This window comes from Fundulus heteroclitus, unplaced genomic scaffold (assembly GCF_011125445.2).
Source record: "Fundulus heteroclitus isolate FHET01 unplaced genomic scaffold, MU-UCD_Fhet_4.1 scaffold_44, whole genome shotgun sequence".
Taxonomy (NCBI): Eukaryota; Metazoa; Chordata; class Actinopteri; order Cyprinodontiformes; family Fundulidae; genus Fundulus; species Fundulus heteroclitus.
Window position 1 is genome coordinate 178,627 of NW_023396857.1, and position 22,300 is coordinate 200,926.

General features: G+C 42.4%; 1 protein-coding gene across 6 annotated transcripts in view; it reads right to left on the bottom strand.

Moving 5' to 3' along the window:
• Positions 1–22,300, bottom strand: part of actn4 (actinin, alpha 4) — a 73,999-nt gene that overhangs the window by 28,902 nt on the left and 22,797 nt on the right. For all 6 annotated transcript variants that reach the window (XM_036131549.1, XM_036131545.1, XM_036131550.1 and 3 more), the window contains exons 2-3: positions 3,111–3,225; positions 2,149–2,268 (exon numbers count right to left, since the gene is read on the bottom strand). In XM_036131549.1, the coding sequence (XP_035987442.1) occupies positions 2,149–2,268; positions 3,111–3,225 (235 nt within the window). The remainder of the gene's footprint in view (positions 1–2,148; positions 2,269–3,110; positions 3,226–22,300) is intronic.

The window sequence follows — 22,300 nt, forward strand, 5'->3', positions numbered from 1 at the left end:
AAACCTTTTTACCCTAAGAGGAGGTACTTTAATTTATTCATTTACTTTTTTATAATACAAGATGTGTGATACAACTAGTGGCAAACATTTTCTGTTATATTTTAATTTTTTACTACGGCGGGGACGCCATATTGTTTTATAAGCATGTTTTAAAGCCCGTAATAAGTTGCACTTTGAATTCAGGTCATGAGATTATTGAAATAAAAGTTTTTTCAAGAATAGTTTCAGCAGTTTGTTTTTATGAAACAAAAGGGAAGAAAATCAATAAAAAAAATTAGATTTTATTTTCAAACCATATCACACAGCCTTACTTATAAGATGTTTTTCCTATCCTGTGTTATTACTGGGTTTTATTAGTTTTCATTTGTACCGTATTTCTCAGATTATACGGCGCACTTAAAATTCTTAAATCTTCTCAAAAACTGATGGTGCGCCTTATCCATGATCACCGTTGTGCTTACTGACTGATTTTATGTGGTACAATGTGCTCATAAATCTGTTAAAATGTGTAAGTATGACTTTGGTTAGCAATGAAGTCGCTCCGCTCAATGGATATTAGGAGCATTACGGTACACTACGTCACTACCTGAGGACCCCTGAGCTGTCTACCAGACTGCCTGACTGTAATGTCTAAACTAGAAGTGCATTCATGTGAGGCGGCCTGGAGTACACGTTAGCAACAATAAACCTGGTAGGTTAATTAAATATTAAAGTTTATTTTGGTCTTATATTAGAAACAGGGCAGTGTAGTTCAGCTACTCTGTCCTCCTGACAGAGACGGATAGAGAGCTGTGGACGTGAAGGAGAGATATTACACACTTGGGGAGAATATTTAATGCACCTTATGGTATTGTTATAATAATAATGTATTATTATTATTATTATTATTGTTGATGTGGGAAGTATTGGTTAAAATCCCCTTAAGATGCTTGATAGAGAATCGGACCGGCGGGTCCATTAAAACAAAAATTTTTACAGTCTAGTCTTTATTAAAACGAGCCGTCTCTGTCTTTCATGCACCGTCTCCCTCAGCTTCACAGTTAATGGCTGAGCTTTAATATTTCACTAAACTGATTATAAAACTCACTCCTGACCAGAGAGGAGCAGCGTGCATCAGCGCATTCTGGGTTTAATGAGGGGAATAAAGACGACTGCTGTTGTCACAATCAAGTTTTTTTGGGTTTTTTTTAGCATGGCAGGAGCCAATAGTGAAGCAATCAGGACTTTTAATTAGGGCTTAACGATTTTGGAAAATAATCTAATTGCGATTTTTTTTCTTAATATTGCGATTTAATGCGATTTTTTTTTCTAGTTTAATTTATCATGTCTTTTTAAACATATACAAACAATAAATCATTTTGTTTCCTCGCCGTGCAGATTAGTTGCTAAAAGACCCACAGCATCTAAACTCAGAGCAGAAATTATTGCGTTCTGCCTACAATATATTTCAACCAAAATTGCAATTTTGACTTTTCTCTGCATTAACCACAAGCAACAAAAATGCCCTCTAAATAAAGATGTTTGTAAACAAGGACTATTTTAAACAAGAACTTTTAATGTTTCTATTAATCAGAATATTATTCAAGAGAACAGCTTTTAATTGATTTGGACATCAATCCTTGTTGAACATAAAGTGCAACCAACAAGCAAGTCTATGTATTAAAATGATTGACCTGTACTTAATGCTATGTATGATTATATAAACTCTAAAACAAGTAATAAAATTAGATTATCTCACTGCTGCAACTGTCTTCCCTTCCATGTGGAGGCAAACCCACTTTAAACATTTTACCAACACCTAATGGACGTGTCTAATTCCCTAATTGTTACATAGCCAAAAATTACAGACTCTGCGATTTGGAAATTGCGTTTTTTTAAAATCGCAATTATATTGAAAATGCGATTAATTGTTCAGCCCTACTTTTAAAGGTTCTTCTGGTAATCTACGGTGAAAAAAGGACTTCTGGGCCCGTGCAGAGCAGGAGAACCAGTCCGTTTGAACACAAAGCTCATTTTAGGACTTATTTCAACCTTATACATTTCACGCTGAGCAGCTCTTTTTCTACAGGTCCTCATCTCAGACGGACCAGCGCTGACGTTTCTTAGGAGCGACAGGAAGACGTTTGCTCAGAGCGGACGTGTTCTTACCCTCTGCTCCGATGGACACCAGCTTGACCCCCTTGCTGGCGATGAAGTCCAGGGCTTTGTTCACGTTGTTGATCTTGTGCACCCTCATCTTGCCTCGCTCCGGCTTTGGTAACCGTTCTCCTGCAGAAACAGAGGAACAAACGTGAGGAGGGGGGGGCGGGGGGGTCGTTTCCGCAGGCTCAGCAGAACCGGGCGCTCCGTCAGGGAGGCTAAAGTTACAGCAGCATCGTCGGCATCACTCAGAAACCAACGCATGTGGGGAGAGGAAGCCACAGCGCTCCAGCAGTTTCTGTCCATCTTCCAGACTCTGATTTTTTTCTGACTCTGCAGATCTTTTTCTGTCCGTTTTTAAAACGGTCTGAATACAAAATGTTCAGGAGACATGCTGCAGATTTTTCTACAGGGAAAAACAAGATGCTGCAAAAAAAGTGACAGACGGCGGATCCAAGGAAATAAATGGACAGAAACTGATGGATAAATGTCCCTTTAGGGACTCCGTAGTAACTCACTCTGGTTGCATACAAAGTTTTTATGAAAGATTATCACGTCCTGCTGTCATATTAGTTGTTATTTTGGTATTTTACACCTTGTTTTTGCTCAGTTTGTTAATAAATAAAGCCTTTTGTGTTTATTTATAACAGCACGTCCCAGAACCCACAGCATCGCCAGGATCAGCCTCTTTATTATTTTATCATCTTTTTTAATAAGCACATAACGTGGCTATGTAGCTTTAAACATTTGGACAATGGAACAGGATTTCTTGATTTCTTTTTATCCAGACCAAAGCAAACTGCAGGTTTTCTGGACCCTGCAGGCGCCGTGGATCTACACACGGCCCGATCTCATCTCTGGGCCACAGAAAGCTAAAACCACGACGTCTACAGATGATTTCCACGCCGTGTTTCCACCATAGACACCGAGGTGACCCACAGCAGGGCCTCCAGCCGCTGCACAGAACCCACCTGAGATGACCTCCAGCAGCAGCATGAGCTTGAGCCCATCTCTGAAGTCCTGCTCGATGTTTTCGATCTGCGTGCCGGCTTTCCTCAGGTGGGAGTTGCACCACGCCGTGAAGGTCTGAGGAGAAAAAAAAACAGAAGAAACGACGGATTATTCAGTGCACTGCAAAAAGAGACTTAAAAAAAAAGTAAAATCTTCTTGAAAAGAATGTATTTGCCCTTGATTTGAGCAGTTAAATAAGATTATTTCTACCCCTGAAATAAGACAATTAGAGAAAATGCACTTGAAATAAGGTGATGGAAATGAATTGTTCCTATTTTAAGTGCAAAAATCTTATTCAGTTGGCAAATAATCCTTTTTACCTGCTGAAATCAAGGAAAAATACTTAAATTTCAAGAAACATTTCCTTATTTTTAGCTCCATTTTTGCAGTGTGATCATCCGGTTTCTATACGTTCTAGCAGATAAATGGGCAGCCGTGGAGAAACGTGGACGACTGGAGGCATGAACCAAAGAACAAGGATTAAAAAAGGGACAAAGGGACGAGGAAACAGGCGGATGATGGAAAAAGACTATCGTGAAAGCTGTGATGGCATCGCAGCACAACTATAGCCCCACTGCGGGCAACGTTTACCATCATTCTGACTCTGAAATCACTCCATCACTGCAGAGAGGAGATGAAAAACGACAGACGCCAATGTCTGCACCGCCGTTTCACCTGCGACCACAAACTCCAGACCAGCAGGTCCAGGACGTCGGTGAGGGAGCGCCGTAAATGCAGACGTGTGCAGAGATGCACGGCGGCGCTACACTTCCTGCCCGCTCCTCTGCCGCTGGTTGCCCTGCATTCTTTAAAAAATGTGTTTTGAATCATTTCACTTTCAGGGAGCTCGTGGCACAGACGCAGGGCCAGAGACGGCGAGGCTTTTCCACGAGCTCCGTCACGCCACAGCTCAAAACCAACACATCAGTTTGCCAGAACACACGGAGAAACTCTGCAGGGTCTCACTGCTGTCATTCAGGAGGAAAAAACAGCCACAAGAATACGTTCTAGCTCCAGTTTGCTTTATACAACTTCCCATAAATGCTCGGTGATACAATCAAGGAGGATAAAAGTAGGGCTGAACAATTAATCGCATTTTCAATATAATCGCGATTTTAAAAAAAAAAAAAACGCAATTTCTAAATCGCAGAGTCTGCAATTTCTGGCTATGTAACAATTAGTGAATCAGACGCGTCCATTAGGTGTTGGTAAAATGTTTAAAGTGGGTTTGCCTCCACATGGAAGGGAAGACAGTTGCAGCAGTGAGATAATCTAATTTTATTACTTGTTTTAGAGTTTATATAATCATACATAGCATTAAGTACAGATCAATCAGTTTAATACATAGACTTGTTTGTTGGTTGCACTTTATGTTCAACAAGGATTGATGTCCAAATCTACTAAAAGTTGTTCTCTTGAATAATATTCTGATTAATAGAAACATTAAAAGTTCATATTTAAAATAGTCCTTGACTACAAACATCTTTATTTAGACGCCATTTTTGTTGCTTGTGGTTAACGCAGAGAAAAGTCAAAATTGCAATTTTGGTTGAAATATATTGTAGGCAGAACGCAATAATTTCTGCTCTGAGTTTAGATGCTGTGGGTCTTTTAGCAACTAATCTGCACAGCGAGGAAACAGATTGATTTGTTGTTTGTATATGTTTAAAAAGACATGATAAATTAAACTGGGGGAAAAATTGCATTAAATTGCAATATTAAGAAAAAAAAAAATCGCAATTAGATTATTTTCCAAAATCGTTCAGCCCTAGATAAAAGGCTATAAAGCCGCTGATTAACAGATCGGCGAGCTGCTCTGTTAACACAGCGCCAGGGTGGAAAGACACCAGCAATAGCCTTAGAGAAGCAACAAGTGGGGGCCCATCCATGTAGAAAGGGCCACAGAGGCCATTAATCTACTCAGAGAGATCATTCAAGTGGAAAGCACTCCTCAGGAGTGGACGTCCCAAACGCAGCACCTAGGTCCGGACGGGTGGGAGCTGAAGAGACCGGCGCAGGGATCCACGTCTGCAAACCTTAAACTGTAAGAAATGAATGAAAGATGGGCTGAAATTCCTCCACCATGATGTAAAGGTGAGAAAACTGCTGCTGAAGGTGCTTCTGCAACTGCTGGATCACTTCCCCACGACTCCAAGTCTGTAACGTACAACTTTAAATGGTTTACGTTACATAAACCTGATTAAAAAAAAACCTAAAAAGCGACGCCTAACTGCACCACCCACGACCCAAACAGAACCAGAGCAGCCTGGGCTCAACGTTCTGCAACAAAAAACCCAAAAAAAGGTAATTTCCTCCGCTTGTACTTGATTTACCAGAATCTAAGCAGAATAAAAAAAAACACACACGCCTCCCGTGTTTGTAAAGCCTCCTGTTGAAAAACATTATGACAGGGTGCTGCTCGCCGCCCCGCCTCCCCCCAAACCCCCCCACCCCCCCACCGCGGCCGGCGGCACAAAGCTCCCATTGAGCCGGGCGGATAATAGCACCCTTCAGCCCCCGGTGCTGCTCGGCCCGCTGTGCGTTTGTGTGTGAGGGAGACCCCTCCCCCAGGCGGAGGAGGAGGGTGGATGGATTTCACGGAAACAAACAGTCGTGCAGACAGAGTAGGTGGGCAGCAGCAGCAGCAGCAGGACAATGGCCCGCCTGCCTCATACTCACAGCGGCGCTAACAATGCGGCAGGAAGTGGCGCTGCAATGACAGGAAGTTCCAGCTCGGAGCAGACAATCGGCCACGCTCGCCGCGCCGGAGTCATAAAACCTCCCGGCTTGTCGTCAACAAAATGCTTTTCTGCTAATCACTTAACGACTCAACAAGTTCCCGGGCTCGTCCAGATTTGGATAATTCACGGTTTTTATACAGAATACTGCTTAAAGGGGCCGTATCCTGCTTTTCAGTTCTTCATCTTCACATTTAAATCATCCAGCTGTGGTCTATACAAAGTGGAACTACAACGCTTTGATCTGAATTCCTCGTTAATTTACCCCCCATGTTCCCCCTTTTCTGAGGAGCGTCTGAGAACGTCTCGTTTTGGTGCCGTCCCTTTAAATCTTAAAGGGGCACTTCGGCCATTTTTGTAGTCTGCGACGTGATAAACAACCACTGATCCGGCTGTAGCTCCAGCGTCCTTCAGCTTGGGACTACAGAGACCGCTCAGAGAAATAAAAATGGTAGGTTTGCTAAATTGGTTAGCCGGGAGTCTGTGACCTTATTTAGCAGCTCTACAGGAAATAATCTGACGTTCTTGTTAAAAAAGAAAACGTAATAGAGAACAGAGAAAACTGAACGGCTTGGAAACTACGAGCCAAACAGAACAAAGATATCAACGCCGCTCCTGGACAATTACATTCAACCTTTTCGGCTCTCCTACAAAAAATGTATTTCATGGCTAAAAAAAAAAAAGTGGATTTTGCAGGAAATGTCCCGTTTAACTTTGAACATAATTTTGCAGTGCAGACATTACTCAGTTAAAGCTATAGTTGGCAAAGTCCTGAAAGTAGTCAGTACAGTATGTTTTCACAAAAAGGAGGTTATAAAAATGATTCTCTGTGGGAGCTGCAGGCCTGTAAAAACTGACCAATCACTGCCGTTCGGTCCGAAGGGCAGGGATTGGTCAGAGTTCTGTTCCTGCTCTCACCCCCCTCTGTCCCTCAGGTTCTGGGTTTATCACCTTTTCTACTGGTTCCTTCAACATGCCATCATTCTGACGCGCTCACGTAACGTTAGTGTGCGTGCTCGTTCCTTCATAGTCTCCGCTTGATGGCTGCGGATGCGTTCTTCTAGTGTTTATGTATCTGGTTAGCTTAGCAGCTAGGTTAGTGATTAGCTTAGCAGCTAGGTTAGTGATTAGCTTAGCAGCTAGGTTAGTGATTAGCTTAGCGGCTAGGTTAGTGATTAGCTTAGCGGCTAGGTTAGTGATTAGCTTAGCGGCTAGGTTAGTGATTAGCTTAGCGGCTAGGTTAGTGGTTAGCTTAGCAGCTAGGTTAGTGAATAGCTTAGCGGCTAGGATAGTGAATAGCTTTGCGGCTAGGTTAGTGATTAGCTCAGCGGCTAGGTTAGTGATGAGCTTAGCGGCTAAGTTAGTGATTAGCTTAGCGGCTAGGTTAGTGATTAGCTTAGCGGCTAGGTTAGTGATTAGCTTAGCGGCTAGGTTAGTGATTAGCTTAGCGGCTAGGTTAGTGTTTGAACATGGCTGAGAATCGCATGAAGTGAACTGCGTTCATGTTTATGAGAAGAAGAGGAAGGCCTCAGTAGAAAGAAATAAAACCAGAGTGGATTTGGGAGATTTATTTCATGTGATCCCCCTGAGGAGTGGAAGAGCAGGTAAGACAGTCTTGTGCATGTGCGGTTATTAAAAAAGGGGAAACTACTGGAAAATCACTGACTAACTTTAATTAAGAATTATAGAAATGAAACCATTTCCTGTAACAACAGGTTGGTCAACATCTTCTACACCTGCAGTAACCTGAAGTGTTACACCTGTGTGAACTCTTGAATGTATTCTTGAGAACATTTGTGGCATGTCCACGCTGGTGGCCACTTTGCACAGGTCCCTCAGCTGTCCACAGATCTCGCTGTTCTCCACCGATATTCGTACCAAACGAGCAGAAATCAGCCCTACAGTTACAGTAGAATTAGAGCTGCAGCCAGGTGCCATGAACCTTTCAGTTCAGGATTTCAGTTGAAACGGTGCGTCGAACAAGCCTGAACGTGTAGACCGAGCCCCGCAGCTGCTCCCACACTGGGCTGCATGTTTCACACAACCTGCACACACGGATTAGGTAATGACCAAAAATAAGGACCGGGGATGGAGGCGTTCTTCCAGCCGTCTCCTTGTGTGGATCCAAATATCTCTCGACTTACCAGCAAAACGTTCTGACTTATACGTAAATGTAGAAACAGGAAGTCAAAAGGAACCGTTATAGTTTCAGGATCTACTTTATTTAGATGTGGTGAAGAGAAGGCTGAGGAAAATACGGAATCCTAAACAACAAAACTAATTTTGACTTCTGTTTGCAGAACTTTAATCCCTAAGTAAAGCTTTACCGTGGATTGCATCATCATCCTGAGGCCTTCAGACCGACTTTGCATGGAGGGAATGACTGCAGAGGTGAAAACTGCCAACCTGCTTTACCGTCTGATGATTTTTGTCTAATGTAGATCTCAACACTTTCACTCAAACCTCTACAGTCCATGACGGCCTGTATTTAGGACTCTGATTATTCATCCACCCATCAATGAGATCTAAGACAGAGGGAGCATTTTCAGGATCCTTCTCCCCAGCGTCATACGCAGTCCCACCCAGAGGGATCTGGTTCTGGATGGTCAGACGACGTAAACAGCTCCTTTAAAGCTGAGCACACACGGTACGATTTTTGGCCCTTTTTGGGACGATTCTACAGTAATGCTAGAATTTTTTAAATTTCAGCTGCATAGTGTAGCATCCAGGGCGTAACGAGGGGCGATCAGCTTCTCACCGCCTCCTCCCCATCAGGAATCAGACGGTCGGATGAAAATCAAACATGTCTGACATCCAGTCGGCCCTCCTGAGGTGATGGTGAGCGCCTCCTGCTGGTGAAGCAGAGCTACGAGCCGATTTCCCCCGACCTCGCGCACTGAGCATGTGCAGACAAGGGAATTCTTCTTCTTCTTCTCAGAGGAAAACACAGGAGTGGAGAGAATCATGACAGCGGTACGTGTGACCTGGAGTCAAACTACGGAGGAGAAACTCGTAGAATTGCCAAGGCAGCGCGTTTCGTTCTAGTGAGCCTCATGTTTAATAGAGAGCATCGACACTTCCGCCCTTTTCTTCTTCTACTGTTTATTTGTTTAACTTCCAGGTAGACGAGTCCGAGTAGCGCCATCTCTCTACGGCGTTGAGTTTGACGCAGTGTTGTAGAACTCGAGTCCGAGTCATTAGCTAAATTTAGAGACTCGTGACTTGACTTGGACTTGGACTCCAACATTCAGATCATGCTGACTCGGAAATTGAGAAAAAGACTTGACTTTTTTTATATCATTAGGCTATAATTTTAATATGTCATTAGAATATTATTTGGTGTATGATTTTAATATCTAAATTATTAGTGCAATGGAATGTTACCGCTTCATGTCATACATCACACGTCACGGCATGGGTTAGGGTTCCTTTTTTTTAAGTTTAAAAACATGTAGGCTATGCTTACTTTAGTGCGGAACTTGGACTCGACTTGATCAATAAGGACTCGACTCGGATTTTTTTTTAATGACTTGGACTTTACTCGGACTGGAACACTGGAGACTTGAACCTGGACTCGGACTCGAGGCATAGTGACTTGACTACAACACTGGTTTGACGTGTGTTTTTTAGACGTACAGTAAGAACAGAGATGGTGAGCTGTGAACTTTTAAACGGTGCAGTTTGAGCTGTAGCTGAGAACAACGTTTAAAAACATCCGGCTTTTAATCGAGGAGGAGCAGCTCATCTCCGACTCAGCTGCCTTTATGCTGGTCAGGATCCACGTCTCTTCAATGGCGTGTGAGAACGTAGACCGACTCTGTGCCGAGCAAACGGACACGAGTCTTTTATCGATCACACACACAGAAGCTACGCCTGCGTCCATATTCCTGCAGCAACCCTCCACAAAAACGCACCGCAGCCTCATTGTCTGCAAAAAAATGAAACGTTTGGTCCTTTGTTCCACCGTGGAGATGAAAGTCACGTCGCTGCTCCTGAACCTGAGGCTAAAACGACTGAAAATATGTACGCAATCGTCTTAAAAACCAGTGACCAGCAGCTGCTGGCTGTTTTACCCCGAGGTGTTAATGCCTCGCATGCCAAGCAGAGTCTCGCTGCAGCGCTTTCTGCAAGCTGACGGCGAAAAAGAAAAAAAAAAAAAGGTCAAGGTCAGAGCTGGAGGCCTCGTACTAACAGACGAGTGACAACGGTGGAGAAACGCAGATTTACTGCTGCTGCGCATTTTTCTTCTGTTGTGCAGCGCGACCAAAGACTCATGAACACTTTGTTCCCTTTTCTTAGTCTGTCTCTGTCCTCCGTCTGCCATCAAAGAGGCTGATTCATGAGAAACATGGAGTTGGTTTTTGTGATTCTTTGCTCTGGCAGCAGAGAAAGCACCTGGGATGCTAGGCTCACCTGAGACTACAGGTGAACTACTACACCTGAAGCTGCAGTTATCGCCTCTGGGAGCGCAGCAGCAAACAGGAAAGCTGCAGGCAGGCCGAGACTTGCAGCGAGTCGGCGTAACGACACGCCGCTCCACCGTATCTTAGATCAAACCCAAACGTCGGACACATTTTTAATCTCCGTTCATCTGATCCGGGTTATCGGTCGTGTTCTGGATCTGTGACGGCAAAGAAAACATGTTTTTTTTGTCGTGCTTGAAGGCTTTCTGCCACGCTCAGGACCTCCTGTGAATACGTGGGCATCGCCTGCAGCACCTGACGGCAGCAAACCACCTTTAAACCCGACGTGTTGTCATCCCTCATAAAGACGGGCGCTCATGTGACCCGGGCTGGACTTCAGACGCTGTAACATCTCCTTTATGAAGGCCTATTAAACGCGTCGTGTCTCTGGCTGGTGGAGGGATTTCAGAGAAAATCTGCTGACTTCCTGCATGGAGATCCCGCTTTAATCGGCTCAGAGGGCCGGCTCAATTGAAAGTTAACCGGTGGATCCTGTTTAACCTGACCGTGTGTCGGCTGCAGGGAGATCAGGGCAGCCCTGACCCGGAGCCGGGGATAACGAGCTGAAGGACGGGTGTTAACGAGGGTTCAGGCCTGACGCTCTTATCCTCTGCTGCCTCTCTCTCTATTACGCAACAGCTCGGCTTTAATCACCGCTGCGTGCACTCGCCGTGTCACTCGCTAACCGCCAAATAAAATCATTTACTTTTGGCCGTTTTCCACGGCAGTAAACTTTAACGAAGCACCTGAGACTCCTCCAACAGGATTGAGCCGCTTGGCTGCGGACTACTGACCTGCAGGCTCCAGGAGTTTTGAGCTTTTCTTGTAAATACAAACATATTTCTGGAGCAGAGTTTTACATCTGCAGGTGTTTGACCAAAATAATAATAATAATAATTAAAAAAAAGGTACAAAAGTTTGCATTTACATGTGACTGTTAGACCTGGGCAACTTATAAAGATTTTAAAACTATCGAGACATAAGATGAGGCTATATCGTCTATGTTGGGTTATAATTAGGTTATAATCGCCCAGCCCTATTCACTGTTGCTCTGTGGTTTTGAGTTTGAACCAACCAGTAAATCCACCAAGGATGGGTTAAAAAGTAATTAAGGGGTTCCCATCCCCTGGGGGGGTCGAGAGAACCCACCTGGGGGGTCACACGATGATCCAAATTTCTAACTATTTTAATATAGCAATTGTTTAAGCCTTAATGAGTAGAAATGATTTGTTTCTAGAAGATTTACAACTTTTTGACATTGGAAAACATCAAAGTTTTTTTTTTTTTTTTTAAATCACAAAAATTTGTATTCAAGTTGAACTTTACTCCTCAGTCACCATTAATTTATTTTCTTCAATCTACGATGGTCGTAATCAATTGTTTTGTGCAAATGACGATAATAAAGTCAAAATATTACGAGAATAACGTCACAGAGTCGTTTTAAAGTCTCGATCCTAATAATAATAATAATAATAATAATAATAATAATAATAATAATAATAATATTAATAATAATAATAATATTAATAATAATAATAATAATAATAATGATAATAATTTGATGCCGATGTAATAAAAAATTTTTCTTATTTGTGAAACTATAACTTTACAAGATGCTCAACTTTCCTAGTTTTAAACCATTGGCAGGCAGCGCTGTTTTTGTATAATCTGACCCAATCTGTACAATCTGATTGAGTGCATTGAGATGACATGTTTCATGAATTGGCGCTATATAAATACAATTTAATTAATCTGTTTTGTAACAGTAATCATGAAATAACGACTGCATTCTTGTAATTTGGGTAAATTGCCTAAGGGGAGGTCACCAGTCTGACCCGTATTTTGGGTGTAGCAGGCTGAAAGGTGTGGGAAGCCCTGGCCTAATCAACTGGAAACAGGCTGTACCTGCAAGAAGTCCCTCATGATGACAACAAGAGGCGCTTCACTGAACCTATATTAGCCAAAAGAGGGCCGGGGCTCCTCTCCTTTTTTCTCCAGGAATCATTCGTGTTCTGTTTAATGAGTAAAACAAGGTTATTTTTATGTCTATCTCCTGTAAATAAATGACTATTTTCCAGAGAGACGCCTTAAAAGGGCTGCATGTTTAACAGAGTAAACCTACTTTGATTTAAAGATCATCTCCTCGGTCACCCCCGACCCATTTCCTGTCTGACCTGACGTAGGGCTGGGCGATAAATCGATTTAATCGATTAATTCAAATTTACAATTCTTTAAGATTTCATTTTTGGAAAATCTGGATTTTTTTCGCCAATACACTCATTGGGTTTCCATGAAGAGAACAGCATGTGATGCTGAATATATGTTTAGGCAAATGTATTGTCAAAATATTGTTAAGTAGAAACTTTTTTTTTTTACCATAATACGAGGTACTTCATTTACTTATTTACTTTTTTTTTAACTTAGTTTGAAGTTAACAAGTGCAGTGAAGCCTGTTCTTAGCTCAATGTGTAATACCACTAGCAGCAAATGTTTTGTTATATTTTCATTGTTTATAATGGCACGGCTGCCATCTTGTTTTACAAGCATGTTTCACAGCTTGTTTTTAGTTGCACTTTGAATTCAGGTCAACTCCCTGACGAAATGCTTGACATAAAAGCTATGTTTTAAAATAATTTCTTTAATTTCTTTTTATGAAACAAAAAGGAGGAAAAAAAAAAAAAAAAATCGATTAATCGGATTTGGTATGATAAAATCGGAGATTTATTCTTTAATCCATATCGCCCAGCCCTAATCTGACGGGCTCAAAGGTTAAAGAAGAGACTGACGTCGCAGATTAAAGAGGCGGAAAAAAAAAAAAACACGGCGGAAGAGACACACCCCTGCAGAGAAGAATGATGTTCATCACACGCTCCACTCCTTGGACGGGAATGTATTCGAGGCCCACGCAGAAATCCAGCCGCCTACTCTCACCTGCCGCCACATTTAGACACCAATTAGTCCCGCGCCCAATTTCTCAACGCATCTGCAATCTTCAGGCTACACGCGTGGCGACCCATTACCCCCCCCCCCCTCCCTCACACACACACACCAGCAGAGAAAAGGTGTGTCCTCCTGAGATGTGAAAGAATGAGCAAGGCTGGAAAACTGCTGTTGCTCAACCGCCCTGAAAGCTTCACATGACGGCAGCAGAGAGTGGGTGTGTAGCTTTCTGTGGATCCCACGCCAGTTTCTGTCCCGCTCATCACCGATGAGCTCACCACCCCGCTTAGCCGCTCGCAGGGCGATGACGGCGCCGTGACGCGTCGCACCACAAAAACCTCCTGTTAGACTCCAGGTCACGCTCAGGTGTCACCACCGCGATTCAAGCATTCTCAGCCCACAGAGAGAGAGAGAGGGGAGAGTCAGTGACACTTTCTCACACCTCTGCCAGCAGCTGTCAGCTCGTCAAACCGGCTCCAGGCAGGTGTGAACCTGCCGCCAGGTGAGCTCGGCTCGGACGAGGGAACATGGCTGCTGGTGGCAGGTTCCCTCAGAGGACGGACACGCGCACCTGAAACCACATCTGGTTTCAAGGATGCGCTGAAACGTGTCATCAGGTGCTTCCCTGCAGAGTAAAAACGGCAGGATGCTGGACCTAAACTCTAAAGCAGAACAATGAAAGGCAGAAGGTGAAGTAGTGAACTCCCTGTTGGCTTAATTTAATCCAAAATATATGACCATGTCACTAATTGGATTCATCCACTTTAATTAGATGCTTTCCAATTTAATCCAACTAATAACAGTTCAGTTTATAAAGACGACAGGTACAAAGTCATCTCCTCCTGAGCAAGCACGTGGCAACAGTGGGAAGGAACAGCACCTGTCCCCCCTGAGCAGTCACACCTTCTCGTTTCCTTCTGACTTGCTCCTGATCGATAGCTCTCCAGGCTTTCCCAAGGTCCTCCAGACCTTTATTTTTTGGACTTTTGCGGCTTCTGGCCCAAATTTCAGGCCAGACCGGATCATTTTTGGGCCTTTACCATCAGAACCATGAATCATTCAAACATAAAAACATTCTTAAACTTCAAAAGCGGGGTTCTCGCCAGGATCCAGAGAAAAAGCAAAAACAACAAAAATGCTGCATTCCTGCAGCGGAGCGTTGCATCTCGAAGGGGCCGTTTGTCAAGCTAACCCCAGCTAGCGTTAGCTTATAGCGTTAGCTTATAGCGTCGCGTTCAACAGCTTTACAACCTTTTTAAGTTACTCTCAATCATCTGTGTCGTACAGCTCTAATTTCAAAGTAACTGACAACTTTCAGCGTAATGATTTTGTTTTTTTAATCATATATTTAAGCACTTTGTTACCAGCAAAATCACAAAGACAATTTAATGGGATTTCTTCAGTTGGATCTAAGATGGCTGGATTTTATTCTTGTTTCTAAAAGACTTTCAGACACTTCATTTTCTGGAGTAATTTCTGTGGTCTGAGACTTTAATATTTTTATTAAAACGCACACGGAACAAGATGCCGCCATGGTTGCATATCAGGACGGGTCTAAAAAGGAGAAACAAAAGCAGATTATGCCCAAAGTCCTTGAGAAAGCCAAGAGGCTGGTTGAGACTCCATTAAATGGGCCCTAAAGGTCATTTTTAATCAATCTGCACAGAAACTAGAGGTGGTTTAAAACTTCTGCACAGGAGTCGCCATGTTACACCAGCTTAGCTGTAAGAAAAACACCCAAAATGTCACTCAGGAATGTCAACGCTATAAAAACATGAAACTGCAGCGATGGTTAAGGTTTTTATACGTGGACCTTCTGGCAGGAGGAGCAACCTCAAGGAACTTGGACGGCAGCGTGCCGGACCAAGCTGGATTCCTGGCCTCGTGAATAAAGTTCACTGGTCTGGTCTGGCTGAAAGGCTCCTATTCTTAGACCCAAACCAATTAAAAAAAAAAAAAAAAAAGCTGTGCCATGAAATAAAACACTCAAATACAGTCAGTTTTTTCCTCAAATCGCCTCATGTGAGTATTTGAATTAATGTTTCACGACAAATCACTAATTCTCTTAATATAAATCGAGTGTAATCAACTCCTCGCTGCGCTAAATCTTCTAAAACGTTCATCTGAAGGCCTTTATTCCTCCAGACGAGCTCTTTTCTGGCTGTTGATTCTGGAAAGAAGACATTGCAGTGTAGGTTTCCCGGCTCTCAGGGTTCACGCGGGCCTTTTCAGACAGCGGCGTAACCGGATACGCGGCTCGCTACTGTAGAGCAGCAGCGGTGCAGGAACAGGACACCGTCCCCCGCAGGCCACAGCTGAACCTGGGAGGCTTTCTACTCTGACATCTGAAGAGCTCAGGGGGGAACGACCGAAGCCTGTGGCCAACAACCTTCTCCCAGGTCTGTTAAAACAAATAAAAAAAACCTTCCAAACAAACGTTACGGCAGCTTCTCTGACCCAGATCGGGAACGACGGGAGTAAAACGGAGCATAAAAAGGTTGGTTGTGAGGCTCAGAGCCACGGTGCCAGCACTTCAAAAACGGATCTAAAAATAAGTAAAATGTTCTTAAAGTTAGTGTATTTATCCTTCGTTTGAGCAAGTAAATACGATTATCTGCCAATGTAATGAGTATTTTGACCCCTAAAATAAGATAATTAGACATCCTGCACTTGAAATAAGATGATGGAGGTGAGTTGTTCCTATTTTAAGTGCAAAAATTCTTATTCCATTGGCAGATCATCTTATTTACCTGCTCAAATCAAGGAAAAGTACTCTAATTTTAAGAACATTTGACTTATTTCTAGTTCTGTTTTTGCAGTGAGCAGCCTGCAGGCTGGGAGCCCCGCAGCAGGAGTTGCTCTGGCCTCATTATCTCCTCCAGCCTGGACAGGTGATCATTAACATGTGTGCTCAAAGACAGACCAGCTGAGGGAGGGCTCGTGTGCTGACAGGTAGTCTGTAACACAGAGCTGTAATATACGGCACAAACACACACACACACACACCTCCCAGAGGGAGCAGACAAACCCGTAATTGCTGTGTACTCCTTGGCCGGCCTAATGCCCCCCCTCACATATACCATTATGTGAGTCAACAACTTAACACAGACTGTTTTCAGCGGGCTGCGTCGCCTGCGTCCAGCGCAGAGCAGCCTTAATATAGCAGCTAACAGAAACAAAGGAAAGGGAGGATTAAGGCCAGGAGGACAGGAGGGGGAGAGGAAATGAGGGAGGGGAGGGGGAGGGGGGGGGGACAGGACAGAGCAAGAGTGATAAAATATGGGAAAGCTGAGGAGAAATGTTAAAGAGGCCGGACAGTGAAGCAATCTTCTTAGGACCAGGAGGAATACCGGGTCACAGACGGATGAATGCTGGATAACAGCTGAAGATGGGGGGTGTTTGGGGGGGGGGGGGGCACTAAAACAGACAAAATGAGACATCCTATGGCCACATTCTCATATCTCTGAAGGAGGAACACACATGAACAGGACTTTAAGCCTGTATGTGTGCTCCATAGCCACAAACATGAGGAGATCTGGTCATTATTGGTGAATCTGCTCAGATTTATTTCCACTTCGTCCTTCCAGAGGCTTTTTGGGAAGGATTTTACTTTATTTATAGAGAGGCTGGGCGTCCCCCATCAGTTCAGCCTGACAAATAATTTACTCATGTTAAATATTTACAGCTCAAAAAAAGGCCAGCGCTGGAAACACGGGGCTGTGCAGAAGTTTCTGAAAGATTAAACCTCATCCAGGGTCTTTCTTATATCATGGAAACGTGTTAAAGAAGAAGAGGAGACAAAAAAACAACAACAAAAGAATACAAGTATGCGCCGTATTTATGAAAACAAGCTGCTTTTAGATAGTGGGAGTGTTATGAGCCTTAAATATTGCATTTATTCTTCATAAGCAAGATAAGAGGAATATAAAGCGATGGTCATGCAAACTGCTTTAAAAGCAGATATTTTGCATTTTAAACATTAAAGCTGTTTTATTTCCTGTAACCTAAACCACAAAGCAAACTTTTTTTTGCAGTTCCTTTAGATTTAATCTGATTACCTGGATGAAGATGCTACTGATATTAGTGTTTACAGAAAGTTTATACCAGCTAAACATATTAGTTGATGATAATTTATGATTTTTTTTTTTGAAGTAGCTCTTTCCAGTTGTATTGACACAAGTTTTCTAAGAAACCAGACTTAATTTGAACCCGTATCATGACATTTATTGAAACAACTCAGTAAAGAATGAATATAATGTTAGTATCAGGACGGTAACTATGTTAGCTAGCTAGCATGTCTAGGCTACAGAAACATTAGTAACTTCAGTGTTCAAGCCAATCACAAAGTAAATTATTAATCGTGACAACAGTAGTAAAAAGGTTAGTATATAATTGATACAGCAACTAGCATTGAGATGTTAACGCCTAGCATATTTAGGCAAATATCACCTTTTCTGATATCCCAATTAAGTTGCTAATGTTAACCATTAGTAAAAAAATTTCCAGAACAAGCATCAAGAAAGCTAATACCAATGCAAATGAAATGAGAGGAATAACAAACAGTCTGACATTAGCTAAAGATTAGCACGTCTCCTTTAGCAACTAGCATTTTTAAGCTAATGGCCCACTCTTACACACTATTATACAGCATCAAGATGGCAACCATCACCCTGAATAATGGAGCAACAACCACTTAAAGGCTAACGCCATACATGTCGACGCAAGATTTAATAGTAGCATCAGGATGCTAATGATTAGCATCTAAAATGCAACAACTAGCACAGAGGAGTTGATGCCTAGCATCTACAGGCTAATGACTCTCTGCTATTAGCGTCAGCATGCTAGCAACGACCATTAATGATGAAAAACCAACCAATAGACTAAAAGATCCATACATCTACAGACTTTCTAATAGTATAATTATGCCAACAATCTGAATATATAATGCAAGAACTAGTAGCCTGAGGCTAATATTAAAACACACATTCCACAGGGTATTAGCCTTTTATAGCTAACCGCATATGTTTATAAAGTTTGCAGAGCAGAAATCATTTCAGTCTAGCAGTTAGACTGAACAAAAATCGAAGGAAAAACCATGTTTGTTTTTTTGTTTTTTTTTTTACAATAGTTTTTAATCCATTTTTCTGTTGTTTTTTTTTGGAAAAGTGATAGCTGGGGCCACAAATGAAAATATCGAATCTCAAATGACGGCTCACATAATGCATGCTGGCTTTTACAAACTAACATGTTTTTCTCCCAAACAGAAACCTATAAAAGGTAAAGAGAAAAGGGAAATCAGGGCGGGAGGAAAAAAAACAGAGGAAATGGCTATAAGTGCAAATGATGTGTTCATTTGTCCATTTATTTAAACCTCTTCCTGCCTTTGTTGGTTGTTGAGTCCTGACAGGGGTCACAATGAATTCCTTTCGACTGCGAGCTTTAAGACTATATTAGGATCAGCAAGGTGGAAGAGAAAATGGTTTAAAAACAGACCTACTGGATGCAATTTACACAACATCCTGCATGAAAACATGAATGCGGGACAAAGAGCATTTTACACTATTTGAAGAAAAAAAACAAAGCTATATGCAGATGTCCAGATTAGGAGGTTGGAATAGTAGTAGGGCTGCATAATGGAGATATTAGCAAATTGCAATGACGGTATCAGTTGCGTTCTGCTTGAATCTCTCTGTGACCTTCAGCGTTTTGGTAAATGTCACTAATGTGTGACAATCCTCTGCACTGACACTCCGTCCAGCTGGCTAAACATTACGTTAGCTTAGAAAATGCAAGTTCATAAAACTCAACAGACAATTATTGGACAACAAGTGCTTTGCGATATTGATATTGCATACACCAACATCATGATGACTGTATATTTGCTATATATTGTGCAACCCTTAACAGTAGCGGGGTTTTTTTTTAAATAAAAAAAACAGTACCAGCCTGTTGTGAAATATTACTTAAAGGAAAAAAAAAAAAAAAACATTCAAGCTTCTAATTTACATCAAATCCAACTAAAGTCATAAAGTCACTTGGCATGCATGCAATATAAACATCCCACTCCCATATCTAGGATCAGTTCCAGCAAACGTCGGCCCATATTTGTGGGACCGCGACACACCAGGAATGAATATTTCAACATTACATGCGGCCATATCTCGCTGCTGTGTGTCAATATAAGCTGGCGGTGACTTGGGCGCGTTGCTTCACTCCGTATCACACAGTCCACTGTTGCATAACGGTGTGTTGACACTGCCCACCGCAACAAAAAAAACCTCTCGTTCATTTCTTCACCCGGTCCGTTTGCTTTTCAGCCCAATTGTTGGGACATTTAAGCAGAAAACGAACATGCATCCTAACCTGGCATGAGAAGAAATAGTTCTTTAGTCGACTTTATGATGAAATTCTCTTTCTGGGAGCAGTCCAACAAGAAATGAGCTAGAGCTTAGAGACATTAATCCTTCAAAGTATGTGTGATCACACAGGCTCTGTAGACTGTGCACTTAAGAAGGAGGAAATAACAAAAAAAGTCACCCGCGCTACCTTTTTAACTTCCTTAAAGAGGTATGCGTAACGGGCTGTGAGGCAATCAGTGAGGGTAATTAGCAGCCAGAGTGTTCAGAATAGAGCCACGTTTAATGTGAAGACCCCAAACTCTTTATTTAAAAAAAGGGCAAAGTTCCAACTCTGAACGTTTTTTTCCAAGTAACACGGATCAGCTCCTCCTCATCCGTGTTCTGTTTGCGTAAATAGTTTTCTGTCACCGGCTTGAATTTTTCTGTGGCAGGAGGTGGGGTGACGAGATTTAATGCCACACGGGGAGTCTTTCCTGGGATTAAACGAGGAGAACAAGGCCCGTACGGCTGCAGAGGGGACGCTCTTAAAACTTTGATCCTGGTTCAGAACAGCGACTCCAGAACCCTGGATGACTGAACACAGACGGGTCACCTATCTGGGGGACTTTTTTTGTTGTGTTTTTGCTGCAGACTTTTTACCATTAAGCCTTTCCAGACACAACCATCTCTTCTCTGGTTAACTTCTCCGCTGCTCCAACAGACAAATCGAATAAATTTCTGTTGTCGTACGCGGAAGCCTCCACCCTCTCCAGAGCAAACAGAACAAACCAAACACCTCGCTTTTCAGGCTGGCCTGTCGCAGACAAGCCTCCACTGTTGGAGGACACATTGTGTTTATGCCAAGCCCGCCCAACACGACACACAACCAGGAATGTGTGCTATGCTCTTCCTCCAACTCCCTTTCAAGTACATCCTCAAGACTGGACTCCTACTCGACAGCAGACCTCGTTTCCTTCCTCATTCCAGCCTCATCTCGGGGGGGGTTGATCTCGACTCATTCTCTCACAATCAGTCAGGCTAAAATCTTATCTGCACCCTTTAAAACAATGTGGTTTCTTCAGCTAGACTACAGTCAATGTAAAATGAAAGTATACCGTCTTAACTTCACGCCTAAAGACAAAATAAACATGATCTGGTCCAATTGATTGAAATCTAACTTCACGCGTATGAAAGGATTAGACATTGCCTTTTTTTTTTTATTAAAGGGGACAATGCCATTTCTGTTTCAGGAGTGACAGCTTGGACAGAGATTTTCTTCTGCCAATACTTTCAAACAAGCCATACTTGTTAAGTCTTTTTTTTTGTTATTGTGCTGTAACATTTAATACGCTAAATGAGGCCCTGCACGGTCGGAGATGGAGATTTTGGTTGGTTTTGTTTCGTTGCAACGTCCCTTTTAGGGAAACCTATTCAATGTTTACCAATGGCAAATAATCTTTCTTTACAGGATGATTGAAAATAATTAGGAAATAGCCCTAAGGCAGCAACAGCTGTCTTCTCTAAAGTCATTGATGATGTCTTTCTATCCAGGCATTGTGATAATACCCGCCAATAAACTACTCTGTTGCTCTTCTTTCACAGAGATGATCGTCAGAGCCCAACCCCGTTTTGCTTAATAAATATTGACATTGTGGGATTTTCTATGCATTTCTGTAGCCTTTATATGGCCTTTTTCGTACATCTTGATAAGTAAGATTTTCTGCTAAAAACCAAAGCCTACTGCAGCTAAAACGTCAGTCTCTGTAACCTAAAAATGTGTCCAACGCTTCTACATCGCAGGGCTAAAAATGTATTTGCAGTTTTTCTATTAATCTCACTGGTATCTTTATAGCAGGAATCTCCATAAAGATAAAACTCCTTATCTAAGCAGTGAGTGGTAAAACAAAGGCTGTCCCATCAACCCAGAGTCTCTTTAGCAGGTCCAATTAAAAGGTGTATAGCCATCAGTTTATCTACGCCATTAACGGATGTAAGTAGTGCGCATGTGCAGCAGGGGTTAAAACAAGGAAGCGGCTAACGGCTATTAGCATCTCCCAGCAAGACAATGAAGAAAGGTCCAAGATCCAATGAGGAAAATATATGATTTCAAGAAGAAAAAGCCTGGAATGTCTATGGGAATCCAGTCTGAACGTTGATGTTCACTGAAGCTAAACCTGCCGAGGCTCAGATGTGACGCAGAGTTGACTGATGTTAGTAAATTTTCTGATATGAGGCTCTTAAAGTTGCTGTAGATCGTTTTATTTAGTTAATAACGGTTGATCTTTGATCACGGCGAGCTGCTGCTTTACTGTGAGGCATTGCAGAGGGTCAGGCTCAATCCACCATTATTTAATACTGATTTATTAATTAAGCAAACTGGCATTAGGATAGTTCTGCAATACTGTCACTAGATGGCGCCACATCTGTTAATATCTGCTAATCACGCAAATTAAAGGACTATCAAAACACTATCAAGATGGAGGCTTGGTGTATATAATCTTATTTTATCACAATCAAACTGTTTTTGGTCTTTTTTATAAGCATATTACGAGGTTATTTACCTTTAAAAAGGTCTAGTGCAGCTCTAACCCATTTTAAAAAGAGGTTCAGCGGATTATAAGGAGCTCTGTTTCTAATTCACAGCCGATGTAGTTTGAAGCATTGAGCCCGG